This window comes from Poecilia formosa, unplaced genomic scaffold (assembly GCF_000485575.1).
Source record: "Poecilia formosa unplaced genomic scaffold, Poecilia_formosa-5.1.2 Scaffold197, whole genome shotgun sequence".
Taxonomy (NCBI): Eukaryota; Metazoa; Chordata; class Actinopteri; order Cyprinodontiformes; family Poeciliidae; genus Poecilia; species Poecilia formosa.
Genome location: NW_006800136.1, coordinates 113,905 through 128,916, shown reverse-complemented (window position 1 = coordinate 128,916; position 15,012 = coordinate 113,905). Strand labels below are relative to the sequence as shown.

Sequence of the window (15,012 nt, the reverse complement as noted above, 5' to 3'; positions counted from 1 at the left end):
CACATGCAACTTTTTCTTCCTTTAGCTGCTCAGCTCTCACTCTCAGTGGCTCCAACCTGCTCTCAGCAGAGCTTTGTTTTGGAGAGTGTTCTCAAAAACAGGACAAATACTAACTCAGATGAGGAACCAAATAATAGTTGGGACAATAGATTTTTTTGAAATCCAACCTGCACTGAGGACGTAGTTTGGCTATAGAGTTTGGTTCTGTCTCTACTATGGTTCTATTCAGTGGGTTTGCTTGGAGTGCTTTGGTTATTTGTTTGTTTTTTTTTTGTTAAATAAAAACTAAAGATTTGATAAAATATTTCACAAAAAGCATTCCTATTTTACAAATCAAGCTAAAACTTCTTTGGGAGCTGTACCAAAAGAGCTGAAAAAGGCCTTTTGATCAGGAATACATAATACATAGAATAAAGTTAATGGATGCATGGTTTTCAAGCTGTTTTACAAATAAAAATCTGAAAAGTGTTGAATGTATTTGCTTTTTTCCTCTTTCACTTGGAATGTTTCTAAATAAAACTAAGTCCAGTCGAATCAATTGCATGCAGAAGTCACTTCAGTAGTATACTGTGAAGATTTCAGAGGTACGTTCATGTTCAGTGGTGAATAAACATCTGCTGGGACAAAGCTGTGATCAGGCCAAAAGCAGGTTCTGAGACAATAATCCAATCTTCTAACATGTCATAAAGTGCCACTTGATTTTATTGTACTATTGATGTTTGCTTTTATATTTTCCCAGCTTAACTCTTCTATATGTTGTGGACGGCTCTGTCACTTTCCAACTTACACATTCCACCTAAATATCACACTTCCTGTCTGAAACTACGGTAAAGGAAAGGCTGAGAGGGGTGTGCTGTGGTGGCACAGGGGCAAAGGGCAAAGCCCAACCCACATATGGAGGCCTCAGTCCTCAACACAGATGTCACAGGTTCGATTCCTGGCCTGGTGACTCTTGCCGCATGTCTTCCCCCTCTTTCATTACCCACCTTCCTGTCAACTAACTATCAATTAAAGGCCACTAGAGCCAATAAAACCTTTAAAAACAGCTGAGAAAGTCATTCAAATCCTATTCAATAAAAAGAAAGTAAGAATATTAGACTTACACTATGTTGTAAGTACAATTTTTTCATGTTATATAAACGGCATTAAAAATGTGCAAATATTGCTGTAGAACTCTTACAGCAAAAGAAGCTGCTGTAAAGTGTTTCTGTACCTTTGGACATGTTTATTTGGGTTTTCCCTTTTCCTCACCCCAACCTGTGGGTTAGACAAACCATTAATGTTTTGTCATTGAAGCTCATGCAAGTCCACAGCGTATAAATATTCAGATGAGGGTTTCCAGCTCGTTTCTTTGTGTCGGGATGGCGTCCACACAGACATGGCCACGGCAAAGGTGGACCGTTTTTTATTGGCTGATAGTGGCGTCCTCTTCTCATGCAGAGGAACCAGCCTGCACACAAATAGGGGACCTGGAGGACGCACAGCTCATTAGGAATGGGGACATAATGTTGGGAGGAATCTTCTCTTTCCACAGCAGCTGGAAAAACAGCCAAGATAACTATGAACAAAGCCCTCTGAGACTGCAATGCACCAGGTGAATTACACAGCTAATTCGGTAAAGATCATTCGTTCTTTTGACTGATTTTGTTTGTATATTTTATTTTATTTTTTATGTCAACTTAAAGACTATTTCTTTTTTTCTTTTCTTTTATTTTTTGGTCCTATTTTCATTATTCAAAACTGTGTTTAAGCTTAAATTTCAGAGACTTCCAGTTTGCTCAAGCCATGCTTTTTGCCATTGAGGAAATTAACAACAGTTCAGATCTACTGCCGGGAGTTACTCTGGGCTACAAAATGTACGATACCTGTGGCTCCATTGCCAGAAGTGTAAGAGTTGCCTTGTCCTTGCTCAATAGTAATGACATTGAGGCTTTACCTGCAGAGGCATGTACAAGACCTGCACAGGTTCAGGTGATAATGGGAGAAACATCTTCCTCCCCTACAGCAGCCATAGCGACTGCGATAGGACCCTTTCATATCCCAATGGTGGGTGAAAAAAAGATAAAAATTCAAGTAAAAAAAAATATATCTTTGTTTAGCAATTATTTTAAAATGTTTGTCTTTTTTTAATAGATCAGCCACTTTGCCACATGTGCTTGTCTCAGTGATAAAACCAAGTACCCGTCATTTCTGAGAACAATACCCAGCGACTATTACCAGAGCAGAGCTCTGGCCCAACTGGTCAAGTATTTTGGTTGGACTTGGATCGGTGCCGTCAGAACCAACGACGACTACGGAAACAACGGCATGGCGACGTTCATAGCGACCGCGCAGCAGCTGGGTGTATGTGTGGAGTACTCCATATCGTTCTTTAGAACAGATCCACTGGAGAAAATACAAAAAATAATTGAGATTATTAAGACATCTACCTCAAAGGTCATTGTTACTTTCCTTTCCAACATGGACTGGGATGTGCTGTTGCATGAATTTTCTAGGAACAATCTGACTGGCTACCAGTGGGTGGGAACCGAAGGCTGGATTTCCGATTCTCAAATTGCGGCAATGGATAAAAGTCATATTCTGGATGGAGCTATAGGGCTTTCCATCCCTAAAACGCACGTGAGCGGAATCAAAAAGTTCATGTTTAACGTTAAGCCGCTGAATTCATCAAACAGTGTCTTATTTGGGGAGTTCTGGGAGGCGTTGTTCAGCTGTAAGTTCAATCAGTCAAACTCTGGGGAGATTCAGAAAAAATGCACCGGAGAGGAAGATCTCACCGGAGTAGAAAACAGTTTCACTGACATGTCACTCATGCCAATATTTTACAATGTCTATAAAGGGGTTTATGCAGTGGCTCACGCTCTGCATGAAATACTCAACTGCAATAAAACATGTGACAAGAACGTCCAGCTAAATCCGTACACAGTAAGTTTACCTTGTGTTTTGACTCATCTTAGTAGAACATGATACCAAAAAATACATTTCTAAAGAACATTTCCTAATCACAGGTCGGCTTCTGCTTTGCTTCATCTTCACAGTAGTTTTTGTTCTTTTAGGTTTTACAGCAACTACAAAAGATCCACTTCAAAACAAAGGAAGGAGACTTTGTCTACTTCAACGACAATGGAGACCCACCAGCAAAATACGAAATAATAAACTGGCAGCCGAGAGAAAACGACACAGTTGAATTTGTCGGTGTTGGAATATATGATGCGTCTTTACCCGAAGATAGACAACTGAGTGTGAAGAACATGTCTTTAATCTGGGCTAAAAACTCACTACAGGTAACCAGCTAACAGCGTAAAAAAACCACATTCATTCAAGCATGTTTCATTTGTCACCGTGTTGCATCAGAAGTAAAGTTTGAAATCATATATTTACATGTTTATGTGTGTTTTGCTTTTGCAGGTCCCTGTGTCAGTTTGCAGTGAGAAGTGTCCTCACGGCACACATAAGGTCCTCCAGAAAGGAAAACCTGTCTGCTGTTACGACTGCGTGCGATGTGCAGAAGGAGAAATTAGCAATGCCACAGGTTCAGTGTCACTCAAGCAAATTAAATTACTCTGACTTGCATATCACCAGCTCACATTACTATGGCTGTAATTTGACTCGACAAATATAAATCCATCCATTTTCTTTACACCCTTGTCCCTTAGTGGGGTCGGCTGGGGTGCTGGTGTCTATCTCCAGCTAACGTTCCGGGCGAGAGGCGAGGTTCACCCTGGACAGGTCACCAGTCTGTCGCAGGGCAACACAGAGACACACAACCATGCATACACACACACTCACACCTAGGGGCAATTTGAGAGGCCAATTAACCTGACAGTCATGTTTTTGGACTGTGGGAGGAAACCGGAGTACCCAGAGAGAACCCACACATGCACAGGGAGAACATGGAAACTCCATGCAGAAAAACCGGGGCCAGGAATCAAACCCAGAACCTTCTTGCTGCAAGGCAACAGCTCTACCAACTGCGTCACTGTGCAGCCCGACGAATATAGATGATTCATTAATAGTGTAAAAATAATAATAATAATTTGAATCTGTTATTCTTTGACTGGTTTCAGAGACCCAGTCAGATAATTAACCAAAATCACTGCCATTCATGAGCAGGAAAAGAACACACTTCCTTATATAATCTGAATCATCAATGATGTTCAGAAAACTGTGGTCTCTCCAATCAGAAACAGACACTTGTGTTGTTGCAGGTCAGCATTGTTACGTTACTCCAAGACATGGCGACTGGATACTAGAAATCTGGTACATTATTCTGACAACATGGTGCTTAAAATGTGCATAGAAACATCATTTACAGGTGACTCGGCATGTAGAGCTGCAGTCTTCAGTGAACTCTGTATTAAACGTAAGCACTTTGCAGGAACGAAAGGCAAATATTAGCATGTTTACTCTGTTTTCACGTGACTTGGTGAGCTTGTAAAATAAGCTGGGAACAGATCACATGACAAGGAAAGTTCAAGATCTGCTGGAGTCTCTCTTTTCACAATTAATGTCATTTTAACAGCATTCCAATTTGTTAGATTAACAGTTTATAAAACCAGGTAGAGCATTTGTTGAGTTTCGTCTCCCCAAAATGACATATCCCAAGTAAATAATACGCTTTAATATTATTTTTTTTGCAGATTCTATCTCCTGTTTGAAATGCTTCCCAGAGTTCTGGTCAAATGAGGGAAGAGATGCCTGCATAAAGAAAGAGGAGCTGTTCCTTTCATATGAGGAAATTATGGGGGCGTTACTAACAACAGCTTCCTTATTTGGAACCTGCATGACTGCTCTTGTTGCAGCCATTTTCTTCAGACATCGCAAAACTCCTCTTGTGAGGGCAAACAACTCTGAGCTGAGCTTCCTGCTGCTCTTCTCCCTGACTCTGTGTTTCCTCTGCTCTCTGACGTTCATCGGCCAGCCGTCTGACTGGTCCTGCATGCTGCGGCACACGGCCTTCGGTATCACCTTCGTCCTCTGCATCTCCTGCGTTCTGGGCAAAACCATAGTGGTTCTAATGGCCTTCAAAGCTTCGCTTCCAGGGAGAAATATCACAAAATGGTTTGGGCCTACGCAGCAGAGAGTCAGTGTTCTGGGTTTTACTCTGATACAGGTTATCATCTGTATCATCTGGTTAACAATGGCTCCTCCACTTCCAATCAAGAACTTTAAGGAATTCAAAGATAAAATTGTTCTGGAGTGTGATTTAGGCTCCACCATTGGTTTCTGGTCTGTGCTTGGATATATAGGTCTCCTCGCCATGTTGTGTTTTCTTTTTGCTTTTCTGGCTCGAAAGTTACCGGATAATTTCAACGAAGCTAAACTGATCACCTTCAGCATGCTGATATTCTGCGCTGTCTGGATCACTTTCATCCCAGCGTACGTCAGCTCTCCTGGGAAGTTCAGTGTCGCTGTGGAAATATTTGCTATTCTGGCCTCCAGTTTTGGATTGCTGATTTGTATTTTCATACCAAAATGCTACATCATTTTACTAAAACCGGAGAAAAATACAAAGAAAAACATGATGGGGAAAGGGACAAGAAAAACATAAAAAAGGGGTTGTTTTTCACAAACCCACAGCAAAAAACAAATAAATAAAAAAGCCAAATGCAGTAAGGTAGTGATTTTCTAATAGCAAAATAAATGTAAAACCTCATCCAGTTTGGACTAAAGCAGATCACTTTATTAGGCCCAGAACTGAAAAATAAATTCCTTAACTTCTTGCAAAAATAAATAACTATGTCAGAGTAAAGAAGTTGTTAAAATAATAAAGCGGTTGTAAAATATTGAATTTAGCGATACCTTCCTATTATGACACTGAGGTGGGGCTGCTTAGGAACCGATGTGCATATATTTTTGCTTGGTGATGTATTTTTGTCTTCTTTTATAATCACAATAATACCAAATATAAACTCCAAACATGAAAAGCCAACAACTTGTAAGTAAAAAAACAATAAAGCATTTAATCAACGATTCTGAATGAATACACAAAAATCTTGTCAAGTGCTGTGATATGACTTTAAGGCTTACAGGACGTCCGTTGGTCCCTCTCTGCTGCTGCTGGAACCCTAAAGCCAGCAGGTTGATTTTCAGTCAACTGCATGTCATTACTGCCAGCCACGTTAGCATTAGTTTGGTGTGGACTCCTTCAGATAGCTTACTCTTTTAATTTTTCTTTTATGACACTTAAGAGAAAACACACAAGTGTGTGTCCTATTCTAGATGAGATCAACAGCAGCCTCTGACTGACATAAACATCATCCATCTTTAAACACCCGGTAATGAAGAGTACAAACGCATACATATGGTACACCTCATGCAGACAACTGGTTTTCCTCAATGCCACTCCCATATACTGTTGTTGTTTTCATTATACAATTGTTTTAGTAGTGTTTGTATAACAGAGTTACAGTTAAACCCCGGATTATTCCTATCCCTGACAATTTTACCAACATGTTTCTTTGGCCTGGAAGTAATATTAAATCCTGACCTAAATCATCAATGATGAATGATGGATCGTCAAAGTACCAGTGGAAATGTGCAAAAACTTCTGAATATAAGAAGGGTTTCATTGCTTTGATTATTAAAACAGTTATAAATACTTGTTAGCATGCCCTCTTCCAAATGGATGTAAGTAGATAGAAATTATTTCTTAAAGAATACCCCTTTTAGATTGTATTATCTTTTAAAAGACAATAACACACTTCTTGGTTCAAAGTGGTATGAATAAAATTGAGCTGAACTGTAAGAGAGAAGTTTATTAGGTGTTTTATTTTGTACAGAGTTTGCACGACATGGAATTAAAATAATATATTTAAAAATTTAGCTTGTCTTACTGGTCTGTTGCTGCCTCTGGAGATTGAGTTAAACTTTGACAAACACACCCCCATAATGTATAAAACCCTGACATGATGAGCAGATCTGACATCCAGCAGAGAGGAACCATGCTGCTGTTCAGGTTGCTCCTAATCTCTGCACTAACAAAACCAGGAAGGACTGGATGTCGCCTGCTAGGAGGAACACAACAGCCTGAATTAGCACAGGATGGAGATCTCATCATCGGAGGCATTTTTTCATTTCGCACAGGCCAGGATTATTTTACCGACACTTTTCAGTCAATTCCAGGCTTCAGAAAATGCAACAAGTAAGGCTAGGCTCGTATTTCAGTTCACATTAATTGAATAATTACCTTATTACTGTGTTTTTAAATGATTCATGGCATCATGTATGTTTTATTTTACATGTAGATTTCAAATTGTGTTGTATGTTTCCAGTTTCAACTTCAGAGAATTCAAATTTGCCCAAACGATGATCTTTGCTGTAAATCAGATCAACAAAAGCCCTGAAATGCTTCCCGGTGTGACGCTTGGTTACAAGATCTACGACAACTGTGGGACGATGGACATACTGAGGGCTGCGTTGGCGCTGGTGAGCGGGCTCCAAGAGGACCCTGGTGACGTCGGCTGCCCGGACACAGAGGCGGTGCGGGTCATTCTAGGTCATTCAGGATCAAGTCCAACCATTGCATTTTCACAGATAGTTGGAAGGTTTCACATACCTGTGGTAAGCTACAGACGAGAGGTCAGCAAACTACCAGTGAAGTGTTGAGGTTTTCTCTTAGTATTCGGATTGGTGAGTGAGTTTCTATAATTATCTCTTGAATGTTAATGTGAGGTGTTTTGTTGTCCTGTTATAGATCAGCCATTTTGCAACTTGTGCCTGCCTGAGCAATAGGAGAGAGCATCCAACTTTTTTCAGAACTATTCCCAGCGACTACTACCAAAGCAAAGCTCTGGCAAAGCTTGTCCGGCATTTTGGGTGGACGTGGATTGGGGCCGTAGCTGTGGACAATGAATATGGCTCGGATGGGATTGCGGCATTCATCCAAGCTGCAGAAGATTACGGAGTCTGCGTAGAGTACTCTGAAGCGTTTTCGTCTTCTGACCCACCCCACGTCGTGCAGAGAATAACAGAAACCATTAAGCAGTCCACTTCAAAGGTCATCGTGGCTTTTATGTCTCACAGGGAAATTAAAATACTCACTTCCGAGTTGCACAAGCAGAACATCACGGGACTGCAGTGGATCGGCAGTGATGCGTGGATCACAGATCCGTCCCTCGCAGACGGCGAAGGACACAGCGTCCTGCTAGGGTCGCTTGGTTTCACTGTGCCCAAAGCTAAAATCCCCGGACTAGAAGAGCACTTGAGGCAGCTCCACCCTTCGCAGTTCCCCAACAGCCAGTTTGTCAAAGATTTCTGGGAAGAAGCGTTTGATTGTTCTCTAAATGACACAGTGAACTCAGAAAGACGGCCCTGCAGCGGCATTGAGAGCCTGCAGACTGTTGAATCCCAGTTCACCGATGTGTCTGAGCTCAGATTCACCAACAATGTCTACAAGTCCGTTTTTGCAGTCGCTCATGCACTTGACCTGATAATTAAATGTGGCGGTGACGAAGCACCCTGGTCCAGCAGGAGCTGTTTCGACCCCAAACACATACAGCCGTGGCAGGTGAGAAACTCAGAGTTCATTGTTAAATAGGGATGTCTATGGTTTGATTTGAATTCATGTCTCTTGCAGATTTTGCAAAGTCTCCACAGAGTAAATTTCACCACTGTGAATGGGCAGAGAGTTTATTTCGACAGAAATGGAGACTCGCCAGCAAGATATGAACTTGTAAATTTACAAATTACAACAAGAGGGATCATGGAAGGAGAAACTGTTGGCATTTATGATGCGTCTTTCCCAGATGACCAACAGTTCATCATGAACAACATCTCTGTGGTCTGGGCAAATGGTTTGTCAGAGGTAATGAGTTGTTTTTTGTTGTTGTTTCAAACAGTTTCATAGGACATGATCGCTTTTTTGTGAAATACAATATAATGTTGCGATTATCTTTGTGTCAAGGCACCTGTATCAGAGTGCAGTAAGAAATGTCTCCCTGGAACTTATAAGCTCCTCCAGAAAGGAAAGCCAATCTGCTGCCATGACTGCATACCTTGTCCAGCAGGCGAAATTACAAATTTAACCGGTAATCTTACAGTGTACAGATTCAGTCTTTTGATTCAAGCATTCACTAAATGTTTCCCTCCCCCACCCTTTGTTTCACAGAATCATTGCAGTGTTTTAAATGCCCTCCAGAGTTCTGGTCAAATAACCAGAGAGACTCCTGCGTCCCAAAGCCAGTTGAGTTTCTGTCGTACAGTGAAATCCTCGGGATGGTGTTGGCGATGTGTTCACTTCTTGGAATCTTTCTGACTACGATCGCCATGCTGATCTTCTTCACCCACAAAGAGACTCCGATAGTACGAGCCAACAACTCAGAGCTGAGCTTCCTGCTGCTCGTCTCCTTGACTCTCTGCTTCCTCTGCTCTCTGACCTTCATCGGCCGCCCCACCGAGTGGTCCTGCATGCTGCGGCACACAGCGTTCGGCATGACCTTTGTCCTCTGCATTGCCTGTGTTCTCGGGAAAACCATGGTGGTTTTGATAGCCTTCAGGGCTACACGTCCAGGCAGCAACGTGATGAAATGGTTTGGAGCAGCACAGCAGAGACTCAGCGTGTTAGCCTTCACGCTCATACAAGTTTTGATATGCCTACTTTGGTTAAGTACAAGTCCTCCGTTTCCCTTCATGAACTTTGTGCTGTTTGAGGACAGAATCGTTTTGCAGTGCGATCTCGGTTCAGCCATCGGCTTCTATGCTGTCTTAGGGTACATAGGGTTTTTGGCCGTTTTATGTTTTGTGCTTGCGTTTTTGGCTCGAAAGCTGCCTGATAACTTTAATGAAGCTAAGTTTATTACCTTTAGCATGCTGATATTCACCTCAGTCTGGATTACATTTATCCCAGCATATGTCAGCTCTCCCGGTAAGCTAAGCGACGCTGTGGAAATATTTGCCATTCTTGCCTCTGCTTATGGAGTCCTGTTTTGCATTTTTCTGCCAAAATGCTGGATAATATTGTTCAGACCTGAACAGAATACCAAGAAACACATTATGGGAAAGACTGTCAAAATCCAATATTAACAGGTTCTTACTGACAAATGTGTTGAGTCCTCATGGTAATAAAATTGTAACATAAAGCTGTGACTGTACTGGTGTCTGTTTAATGGAAATGCTTGTTTTTTTTATACTAGTTATAAAAAAGTTGAAATAATTATATCAAATGGCTGTGAAACAAATAACACAGAGGTTGTTTGTTAAAATTAGAATCATGTAAAAAAAGGACGAAACACTTGGAAAATATAATAAAAATATCTGTTGTACTTTTATTAAAAGAAAAGAAAATCAATAAAAAAAGATACATATCCTTCCCCACAGTGGAGAAATTTAGGTACAATAGCCGCAAATTGGAAGGCAATGTAGATTTACACAAAGATAAAAATCATATAAAAAGATAAGAACTATGTAAAAACAGAATTAAGAATAATATACTCTAGTAAGGGCAAAATTACAACATAAAACTCTGTGAGGTCATTAAAAACATGCCGTAGTCTGGTCCAAAGAAACGGGCAAGTGAGTAGGATAATATCATTTCATAATACTTTAATATATTAATTTAAAGTAACACAGACTTGTAGTGAGAAAGCATTTTTTACTTTAAAATGTGTACTTTTCACAATCTAAAATATTCTGCAATAATCAAAATTGTCTTTATTGTAACTGGGGAAAAAGGGAAACATGGACAAGAACATGTTTCTGCTACATGTCATCTGTGATTGGCCTTTTTTGAGCCTTTTCATTTCCACTCTTTTATCCCACCTACGTACTTCCTCAGTCAGGACTTTGCCTCGCTTTGGCCGAAGTCTGACAAATTTACATTTTGTTTAAACTTCTTGTTGACACTGAAGATAAGAGGAAGAAACTCAAATTTTATACTGACGATGCCAGATGTGCTGTGATGTGAAATTAAATGAATATTAGTTATTTTAATATTTCAGACTCAGGTTACGGCATTCACTTGAACAATAAATCACTTGTTCCATTCAGTTCTTGCCTAATTTGAAAGATTAATTCATGAAAATATGATTGCAAATTATATTTTACTGGCTCTACAATGCTTTTGGCCTTAAAGTTGGGCCATTTTGTAGTTAATACTTTTGCACTGGAACAATACAATAGGCAACAATATCACAAAAAACAACAACAAAACAAAAAAAACAATAACTTACTTACACCCCCCGCCCCCCCAATCCCCATGCCCTGGGAAGCAGACACCTTACTCTCCCCACCAACATGAACACAAACAGAGGAAAAACAGTGTAGAGTAAATAAGTTCCCATCTGTCAGACACATGGCTTTATTACCCAGGGGTTTTCTCTAATAGGACAGGCCAGCTGCAGCGGGGCCACAAACAGCGCACACCCGGGATTAATGCATTGCAATATATTGCTCTGTTCTTGTACACAACAAGCTGAACAACAGGTGGCATGTTGCTTCAAGCAGAAAAATAAGGTGGTTGTTAATTAGCAACTCTGTCACAATAACTAATTAATGGTTCTTCGTTAACATGTTTTGATATAGTTGTTGTTTTTTATCTTAGTTGTTTTCTTTTTTTTTCTATGAAGTCTTACTTGCTGGACTACTGTTAAATATAACTTTTTTGGTGTAGTAGTTCAAAGTTTTCTAACTTTTGAAGTTCACATTGTGTACAAATGTTTTACCATTCAGGGCAGAAAGAACTGATCGTTGGATGGACGAGGTTCAGTGCACCATGGAAAATGTTGTCTGTCCATCGCAGGGCAGATAGTTTCACAAACAGACATGCACACTAACACTCAGCAGTGGCCATTATGTTACTATATAGTACAGAGCATTTTTTTTTAAAAACCAAGGCATCTAAAGGATGCTTCACAAGATCCATTGGTCTAGTAGACATCAACTTCATTTGCTTTAGCAACAGGAAAAAAAAATGTTTCTGAAGAGACGACTGCAGAATTGGAATAGAAAAGAACAACAAATCTCATATTTCTTAGATTCTAAAGAGACACAAATACAGGAGGGGGGGAGATGAGAGGTAACAAACCATTCATATTTATTCACACAATCAATATTACAATGTAATTACAGTCCACCTGTGTGCAACTTAGTTTGTATAAAAGCAAATGTTCCACGAAGGCCTCAGTGGTCTACTAACGATAGAGAACGTTAGTGATCAAACAGCAACATGGTGGCTGGATAACATTACGTCCGGAGGGAAAACAACACTCTACCCCAGCCAAACAGCAGCATGTTCATCCCAAAGAGAAATTAAATGTTCTAACTCATGAGTCATGTTCTGCATCTTCAGTTGGTGTAATATGGTGATGCTGTGACCATGAAGGATCTAAGGTAGCAGTCAATCTTACAACAAAGCTGAAGAGACCTCTGACTGAAGACTGTTGCTGTATGACAGATCATGACTGTCATGACCAAAAAAAAAAAATCCTTCCAGCTCCACAGCAACCAAAACCAGACAGAACTAAACATGCAATGACTCAATAACATAGAAAAAGAAATAAAAAATAGAGCTACTCCAGCATGCTGCCACGATTCTATAAATCTGTTGTCTGTTGTATTATTATTATTATCAGTTCTAGAAATAATCTGTTGGTGATGCTCTTGTTCAGCAGGGACAGGAAGAAAATCGGGAATTATTGATATGAAGATGGATGAATACAGAGCAGTATTGGAAGAAAACACATTAGCAGCAGCACGACTTGCTACAAGGGCACAGATTCACTTTTCAGCCCGACAGAAATCTTACATTTATTGCCAGAAATACATTAGTTAATATTAAAGGATTTTCATATGTTGGAATAGCTCAGCTAAAATCCAGATCGTAATGAAATTGATTATCTTTCTTAAAACATGAAAACTGCTGTTCATAGATGCTATTAAGAGGAGTACACAAAAGTTGTTGTCTATTTTTGCAAAGAAGTTCACAACTTACAAAGAAGTGGAAAAAAACGAAGTGGAAAAAAACTTGTGTTGTTAGGGGATGTCAAATGATCGGAGTAAAAGGTAAGTAAATATTAATCAAATGCCACAAAAATACTAAAAAGATAGCATTACTTGACCATGCAGTGAGCATTCACTCACCTCTGCATGCTGCATGCTGGAAGTGACTGACTTCAACTAATTATTATTTAGTCGCATGCGTGTACTCATAGAAAAAAAAAAGAATACAACTTTAATCCCAGAATTGTCATTCTCATCATTAAATACGAAAAAGAACAAAAAACACAGTGATGTCAAATCAAAGCATGTTACAATTAAGCCTAAAACTATGCATTCCCCTGAGAATTTAAAATGTAAAATTATTTTTCATTTTCCCAAGTTTGTTTCTGTTAGAAAACCTTAACATTAATCTCTCTTTTATTATTTTACTGAAACAAAATACATGCTGAACATTATCTGAAGACAATGGGGAAAATCTTTGTTTTGTAGAAAGTGTAAAAAGTGCGTATAAGCAGATTTTGTTACTTATCCAAACACCAGTAAAAGTGACTTCTACACCAGTACTTCTAATAAAAACTAAGATGATTTGTATAGGACAATCCCATAAGTCTTGCAATTGTGTCTAATGCTCATACATTATAATAATAATCTTTACACCTTGGTCGACTAAATGCAAAATAAAATTTGCATGTTCCACTGAGAGTGGTCCAACAAGTTGCCTCCTACGCCACAGACGCTTTAAGAAGACATCTTTGCATCCAACACTTTTGCTGCAGGCGAACCTCTGCAATGACAACATTCACGTTGGGCTTCTTAACTCTCTGCACATGGATAATATCATCTGGCAGCTGGTCTGGGCCGGACCAGTCGACAGCATTTCGCCAGGATGAACATTACCCAGAAAACGAGACTTTAAGCACATCATGTAAATGTTCTGTCATCCACGTCAGTAACAAAGCAAAACCAACTTTGGCTTTTAAGGGGTAAGTAACTTGCAGGTGGAATTGCTGACTTTTCTCTTCACTTGCAGCTTACCTGTTGACATGCACAACGATGTTAGCAATCTGAATGCCCAGGTGTGTATTTTCCCCACATATTTAGGTCCAATTTGGCAGTAATTTACTGAAATCCCCTGCAGGGAATCGGCTAAAACGAAGAAGGTCTTCACACTGCATTAGAACGCCCCTCCGAAGACAATTAGATAATCTCTTGAGAAGATAAGCAGGAGAATGGAATTTAAGTACATTTATTGTAATTATGAACAGAAATCCCTGTTGTGTGATTAAGCTTTTGATGTGCGATCACATTTTGATGATGATGGAAAGATGGGAAACTGCTGCAGTACATGATTTTCATTTGAAAAGCAGAATGCAGGAGGTTATATAACAAAATGTTGTTTGTGATTTTAGATCTTCTGAAACGGTTGTGGCCTTTCACGCGATTTTGGCTTTTGAGAGATGTGCGGCGTCGTTGTTATGCATGCTCTATGATTCATGGTTGTACCTGTTGCAACACGCTAAGTACAATGTGAATGATGCAGAGGAAAAGAGAGAAATGTGTAAATGTGAGGTTCTGCAGTTTGAGGTGCATTTTCTCTCCAAGACTGTCCGTTTTTTACATACGACGGAGGTGAGTGCAACATCTACATTATTCTAAGATTAGAAAAATATAAACTCATGGTTTGACACGTGACATGAAATCAAACACCTGATCAAATGAATGTATAAAAACATTGATTTCTCACTTTGCGTTTCTTATTTTAATTTTTTTTTTTTTGCAACTCTTTTCAGACAAGAATCAGGTCAGAGGATGAAGTTAAATGACAGAAATGTCTGTTGTTTATCTCATCAGGTGAAAGCAGACATTCAGTGCACCCGAACCACCAGCTTTGCCCATCTGCATCATCGGAGAACTGTTTACAGTTTTAGCATTTTCAAGGAGTGTAATACCAAAAACAACATTCTGCAGGATTCTGTGTGTACAGACTTTAAAACCGGATCGCTGAAATGCCAAATCCTTAAATTGTGCGGCGTGTCCTCTGATGTGTCAGACAGAGTTTTCCACAGAGTCTGCAGT

General features: G+C 39.8%; 2 protein-coding genes and 1 long non-coding RNA gene across 3 annotated transcripts; all 3 read left to right on the top strand.

The window, feature by feature from the left end:
* The first annotated feature begins 1,487 nt into the window (after positions 1-1,487).
* Positions 1,488-5,551, top strand: LOC103148050 (extracellular calcium-sensing receptor-like). Its single transcript, XM_007566666.1, has 6 exons — positions 1,488-1,594; positions 1,752-2,046; positions 2,134-2,925; positions 3,057-3,284; positions 3,409-3,532; positions 4,641-5,551. Exons 1-6 carry the CDS (start codon positions 1,506-1,508, stop codon positions 5,549-5,551), a joined length of 2,439 nt encoding a protein of 812 aa, XP_007566728.1. The 5' UTR covers positions 1,488-1,505.
* Positions 5,552-6,899: 1,348 nt separating this feature from the next.
* On the top strand, positions 6,900-10,038 carry LOC103148093 (extracellular calcium-sensing receptor-like). Its single transcript, XM_007566720.2, has 6 exons — positions 6,900-7,144; positions 7,275-7,563; positions 7,697-8,509; positions 8,579-8,806; positions 8,906-9,029; positions 9,110-10,038. The coding sequence occupies exons 1-6, from the start codon at positions 6,909-6,911 to the stop codon at positions 10,021-10,023; spliced, it is 2,604 nt and encodes an 867-aa protein (XP_007566782.2). The 5' UTR covers positions 6,900-6,908; the 3' UTR covers positions 10,024-10,038.
* A 3,695-nt stretch (positions 10,039-13,733) lies between these two features.
* Positions 13,734-15,012, top strand: LOC107837980 (uncharacterized). Its single transcript, XR_001664033.1, has 3 exons — positions 13,734-13,919; positions 14,346-14,565; positions 14,788-15,012. It is a non-coding gene; the product is annotated as an uncharacterized LOC107837980 (long non-coding RNA).

Bases quoted from the DNA above. Each gene is read 5' to 3' on its own strand.
- LOC103148050 (XM_007566666.1), top strand. From the start codon at position 1,506: ATGTTGGGAGGAATCTTCTCTTTCCACAGCAGCTGGAAAAACAGCCAA. The intron at 3,285-3,408 runs GTAACCAGCTAA...TTGCTTTTGCAG, and splicing joins GGGCTAAAAACTCACTACAG to GTCCCTGTGTCAGTTTGCAG. The intron at 3,533-4,640 runs GTTCAGTGTCAC...TTTTTTTTGCAG, and splicing joins AGAAATTAGCAATGCCACAG to ATTCTATCTCCTGTTTGAAA.
- LOC103148093 (XM_007566720.2), top strand. From the start codon at position 6,909: ATGATGAGCAGATCTGACATCCAGCAGAGAGGAACCATGCTGCTGTTC. The intron at 8,510-8,578 runs GTGAGAAACTCA...TGTCTCTTGCAG, and splicing joins AACACATACAGCCGTGGCAG to ATTTTGCAAAGTCTCCACAG. The intron at 9,030-9,109 runs GTAATCTTACAG...TTTGTTTCACAG, and splicing joins CGAAATTACAAATTTAACCG to AATCATTGCAGTGTTTTAAA.